Below are 6401 nucleotides of genomic sequence, written 5' to 3'. Positions count from 1 at the left end.
ACAGGGTCCAGCAGTGGGCGTGGCAGAACGAATGAGCGGGAAACTCCACCCTTGAGCAAGCAGGTTCCAGGCTGGGAAAAGGGAGACCACAATAACATACCTGGCCACCTTGAAGAAATGAAGATTTCTATACACAAAAGGAAACTAATTTTCTAACTTGACATATCCATATCCTCCTCAATGCCTCTCTATTACCATATCAAACAGTCTTAGTTAATTAAAAGGCACATCACAGTGACCATTCTATTGTCAGAAATAATCATAACATGATTATGATATCAAGCTACCATTTAATCCACTTCAAATCATCCTACCTCTCTCTAAATTACACTTCTACATAGCCTAGATAACTACATTCTCAATCTTCTTTCAACAAAGGACATTATTCATAACTTACATCAATGTTTCATTCTTTTTGTTGTAGTTTTTTGTATGTTTTTTATTTTGTTTTGTTGGTTTTTCTTTGTTCTTTTCTTTTATAAGACAGGATTTCTCTGTATAGCCCTGGCTGTCCTGGAACTCACTCTATAGACCATGCTAGCCTTAAACTCAGAAATCTACCTGCCTCTGCCTCCCAAGTGCTGGGATTAAAGGTATGTGCCACCACTTCCCTTCCAAATATTTCATTATTTATTTATTTATTTATTTATTTATGCTTCAGAAAGGTTTATTTTCTTATTTTTTTATTTTAAACAATTTTTATTAGATATTTTCTTCATTTACATTTCAAATGCTATCCCGAAAGTTCCCTATACCCACCCCCAAACTGCTCCTCAAGACACCCACACCCTTTTCTTGGCCCTGACATTCCCCTGTTCGGGGACATATAATCTTTGCAAGACCAAGGGCCTCTCCTCCAAATGATGGCCAACTAGGCCATCTTCTGCTACATATGCAGTTAGAGACCCGAGTTCTTGGGGTACTGGTCAGTTCATATTGTGGTTCCTCCTATAGGGTTGCAGACCCCTTCATCTCCTTGGGTACTTTCTCTAGCTCCTCCATTGGAAGCCCTGATTTCCATCCAATAGGTGACTGAGTATCCACTTCTGTATTTGCCAGAAACTGGAATAGCCTAACAAGAGAGAGCTATATCATGGTCTTGTCGGCAAAATCTTGCTGGCATAAACAATAGTATTTGCATTTGGTGGCTGATTATGGGATGGATCCCTGGGTGGGGCAGTCTCTGGAGGTTCTTCCTTTCTTCTCAGCTCCCAAATTTGTCTCTGTCACTCCTTCCATGGATATTTTGTTCCCTATTCTAAGGAGGAATGAAGTATCCACACTTTGGTCTTTCTTCTTCTTGAGTTTCATGTGTTTTGTGAATTATATCTTTGGTATTCTAAGTTTCTAGGCTAATATCCACTTATCAGTGAGTACATATAATGTGAGTTCTTTTGTGATTGGATTACTTCACTCAGGATGATATCCTCCAGATCCATCCATTTGCCGAAGAATTTCATAAATTCATTGTTTTTAATTGTAGAGTAGTACTCCATTGTGTAAATGTACCGCATGGCGAATTGCAAATATTTCATTGTAATACTGAATACTTTTTATCCTTTCTCCAAATTCACCTGATTCTCACCCTAGAATACAATATATGACAGCAAGCTAACCCCACCTTCTCTTTACCACCCCCTCCCATTCCTACTCACTAAGCTATATTATAGGTCTTTAAGACTCCAAGACTTGTAAGAGTGTAAGAAAATAGCTTAAAGTATATAAATACAAGTTATAAATGTCTGAGCATGTAAAATATAAGTGACAAAAATTGTGAAATACAAGTTATAAATGTCTAAGGAAGTATTTTATGGTCAGTGTATATGGAAGCTTATAAGTATAAGTAAATTGTTAGGGTTTGAGATACTTATTTATGGTACGTGTCAGTGAATGTGATCTAACATATATGAAAAGTTGTTTCAGATTTCTTCCCTTATCTATTTATTATTTAAATTCTCAAAATTGCACTAAGACTCAAAGAAAATTCTATTCCCTTTTCTAGAATATATATTTTTTTAATACACACTACAAACTATGATCTCTCCTGGGCATATACCCAAATGTTGTTCAATATATAACAAGACACATGCTCCACTATGTTCATTGCAAACTTATTTGTAATAGCCTGAAGAAGTAAGGAAGCCAAATGTCCCACAACAGAAGAATACGTACAGAAAATGTGGTTCATTTACACAATGGAACAGTAATGAGCTATTAAAAAATAAGGATATTGTGAATTTTGCAAGTAAATTGATGGAACTAGCAAATAAGTGAGATAATCCAAACCAAAAGGACATACATGGTATGTATTCACTGATAAGAGGACATTAGACAAAAAAGTACTGAATAAAAAAGATACAACCCATAGACATAAGAACTTCAACAAGAAGTAAGGCACAAATGTTCATGTTTCAATCCCAAATAGAAGGGGGAAGAAAACAACCACAGGAGACAGAGGGAGGGAGGAACCTGTGTGGGAGAGAGGAGTGGAGGAGTGGGACAAGACCAGGTATTGGTAGAGACAGAAGAGAAGCTCAGAGGGTTAGTACAATGAATGGAGATATTCAACAGATGGGGGTGAGGGCAGGGGGGTGAACCTGTAGAAAGTCCTAGAGAACTGGAATGTGAAAGGATACCAGGAATCAATGAAAATGACATTAGTGCAAATGCCCAACAGTGGGAAGAAGTAACCTGAAGAGATCACCTCAAGTACATAGTCAGGGCCCCAGTGGAGAAATAGGGTCACCAAACTACCTACAAAATGTTTAACCCAGAATTGTTCCTAAGAGAAATACAGTACAAAAATGGAGCAGAGATTGAAGGAAAGTCCATCTAATGATCAGCCCAACTTGGATTTTATTCAAATGGTGCTTACCAAATCCTGACACTATTACTGATGCCATGTTTTGCTTGCAAGCCTGGCTGTCCTTAGAGAAACTCTATCAGCAGCTGACTGAGACACATGCAAATACCTATGGCCAAATAATGGACTAAGGTAAGGACCACTATGGAAGAGTTAGGGGATTGAAGGGGATGAAAACCCCATAGGAATACCAGCAGTGTCAACTAACCTGGAACCCTCAGAGTACCCATAGACTAAACCACAAGCCTACAAGCAAACATCAGCTGGTTTGTAACCCCTGATACCTATATTGCAAAGCCTGCCTTGTCTGGTCTCCGTGGCAGAGTACACAACAAATACTGTAGAGATTTGATGGCAACAGATAGGGAAGTATAGGAAGGGGTGAGCTGGGGATTTGTTGAGTGGGTGAACAAGATTGGTAATTGGGCCATGGGATAGGGAACACCCTCTCAGAGGAAAAGGGGAAGGGGAATACGGTGAAGAACTCTTGGAGGAGGGACAACAAAAGAGGGAACATTTGGAATAAAACTAAATGAAAATATTCCAAGAAAGAAACATAAATGAATAAACATTAAGAAAATTATAAACTTTAGGAAATAAATTAAATCCACCTCTCACAGGTCAACTGAACAGCACATAAGTACTCCGGTCAACGAATATTCTACATTTCCCTACCTGTTTCTTCCTGAGGTTGGCATCCCTCCCACTTTCTTGGTCATCTCCCATTTATCTGGTCATGGAATTCCCCTTGTCCAACTTCAAGATCCAGAACCACAAAGTTTCAAATGCACACCAAAATTAAATTATTTTTGCATAAACTCCATAACTTTATGTTTGTTCCTAGTCTGTCTCTCCCAGCAGAAATTCCAGGTCATATACTGTCCAGATAATTTATATCATATAACTTAAAAAATAAACTCCCAATCATCGCATTCTAGTAAATAGAGTCTGTTTGCATTGTAAGATTTTATTGAAAAGTTCCTGGTTTTAATGCACAAAAGGCATATTGAATCACTGTGATCTAATACTCATGAAAAATGTAAAATCCCAGCATTATTTTATGAGCTGTGCAATAATGTCTTATTACAAAGGTAATATTTGACTAAACATATCCTATATTAGGAAATGCAAGCTCTATAATTTATCACAGAACAATCAGTGCAATGATAAAAATATTATTCAAACAAGATAAAAATGTTCAGAATATGTCTAACAATTAAAACTTCTATGGACCTGTCCATTAATATCAAGTATATAGATAAATGTTCAGTTTTGAAGATCCTTTTCTACATTTTCCTAACTGTATGAAGATATTTAACAAATCATCTACTAAAACAATATACACGTATTTTTCACAGGAATATTTTCAAAAAGGCAAAAAATACTTTTCATGAGCTCCTGAATTCAATATTATTCTTTTTTTTCATACCTTCATGCCACTGACATGCAAAAATATGAGAACCCCTTCTGGAACTTAACTACATGTGCCAGAAAAATGATAAGTATTCTTAACCCTAAAGCATTAAAAATAATCCATTAGGGCTATTTTGCCATGTGCAAAACTTTTCTGAATGCACGCTTGACTTCCTTGTTCCTCATGCTGTAGACAAGAGGATTCAGCATAGGGATGATCATGGTGTAGAACACAGAGGCGATTTGATCAGTGTCCATGGAATGACTGGAGCTGGGCTGCAAATACATGAATATAACAGTCCCATAGAAAATAAACACTGCAGTGAAGTGTGAGGAACACGTAGATACAGCCTTCCGATATCCAGCACTTGACTGCATTTTAAAGATTGTGATAAAAATAAGTATGTAGGATATCCAGATAACTAAGACAGCAAAAAAAATATTGAAGCTCCCTACATAAAAAAGAACCAGCTCACTAACATGTCTATCAGAACAAGAGAGAATCATGACTGCTGGAATATCACATAAGAAGTGATGGACCACATTAGATCTACAGTAGGAAAGACTGAAAATGTCCCCAATGTAGATGGAAGCATTCAGGAAACCATAGGTGTAGGAACCTATAGAAAGACAGACACACACACCTGAAGTCATAGTGGTGGCATAGTACAAGGGCTTACACACTGCTGCATAACGATCATAGGCCATTGAGGCCAACAGAAAATTTTCCACTGTAGCAAAGGCTACAAAAAAGAACATCTGAGCAGCACACCCATTATAGGAAATGACCTTGTCTCCTATTAGGAGCCCAGTCATGACTCTAGGTGTGACAACTGATGAGTAACAAAAATCAACCAAGGACAGATTACCTAGGAAGAAGTACATGGGAGTGTGGAGACACGAGTCCAAGAAAATCAGCAGGATCATCCCCATATTTCCTAATAGGGTGATGGTGTAGATGATTAGAAATATTATGAAGAGGGGAAGCTGTAGTTCTGGGTCAGCCGTGAGTCCAAGCAGGAGAAAGTGTGTCACTTCTGTATTGTTCCCCATCACTGTCAATTTAAAACTTTCGATTGTTCATAGACATTGGAAAAAAGAAACATGATGATAGAGAAGGTGAATGAAAATAGAAAAGAATATGAGCAAACATATGACGTGGTTGAGCAAAAATCTGTACTTTGCTATTGTCTAGCATAGTTATTTCCCCAAATTAAATTTGATGTAATTATACAGAGTTTGCATGTGCTAGATTATTGATAGATTACTTATTATTTTATTATATTATTTTAATATTTATAATCTATGTATATTGAGAATGTTTAACAACTTGATAAAAGTGATGTGTGAATGTTTCCCTATCGACTTCTGATCTCAGCAAAACTTCACATTCTCTGTTGATAATTTCCAAAGGCTCTTCTATACAAGAACTTTATATGTTATTCCATGTATACTATCAATTATAATAGAATTTGGTGATTGTTTTCATTCAAGTTATGGAAGTGAAGAGATTGAGAAATTTATTCACATTTTCAAGTATAAAATCAAGTCTTTGGTTTGGGTTCTTGATTTTATTTAACCTGTATTGATTCTCAAGTATAAGAGTCTAAGCAGAATTTTAATTAAATTGGAAATAAGATAAAATATAATTACATGTGTACCTTGGCAGGAACTCAGCATTACTTTAATTCCAGCGATTTATTTGTTTCTAAGCATATGTTCCTTTTTCAATCTTTTTGTTCTTTAAAAGGAGTTACCTGGAAGACTGTGCCCTCTAAAGTAAGTACTGTGGCTTGGAAATAACCACATTTTTCTTTTATTGGTATGTATATTTTTGGATACTTCTCTAAGCAAACATTATCAGAAACTCTGGGATTTCTCCTTATTTTCTGAATCCCTCCACCTTTTCCTTCAGCCTAATGACCATTTGTGCTGAATGTAGCAGATTTTTTTTTTTTTTTGGTTATCTCAAAAATATGACTTTCTTTCCTTTCTCCATGTCCTATAAAGAGCTTTTGGAATGATAGTTTCACTGTGTTTTTGTGTTTCCCTCAAATTCAAACTTGTCCTCAAACTTCATTCTGGTTTATCTCTAAAGAACTTTATTAACTTGAGTAATAGATGA

The 6401-nt window shown here is 36.4% G+C and overlaps 1 protein-coding gene across 1 annotated transcript; it reads right to left on the bottom strand.

The window, feature by feature from the left end:
• Positions 1–4405: 4405 nt before the first annotated feature.
• On the bottom strand, positions 4406–5332 carry LOC110288254 (olfactory receptor 5B3-like). The gene has a single exon (XM_021154650.1). The coding sequence runs from the start codon at positions 5327–5329 to the stop codon at positions 4406–4408; it is 924 nt and encodes a 307-aa protein (XP_021010309.1). The 5' UTR covers positions 5330–5332.
• Positions 5333–6401: the final 1069 nt, after the last annotated feature.

Source organism: Mus caroli, unplaced genomic scaffold (assembly GCF_900094665.2).
Source record: "Mus caroli unplaced genomic scaffold, CAROLI_EIJ_v1.1 scaffold_5487_U2_1, whole genome shotgun sequence".
NCBI lineage: Eukaryota > Metazoa > Chordata > Mammalia > Rodentia > Muridae > Mus > Mus caroli.
The sequence above is the reverse complement of the archived record's forward strand: the minus strand, read 5'-3'. Positions and strand labels throughout refer to the sequence as shown.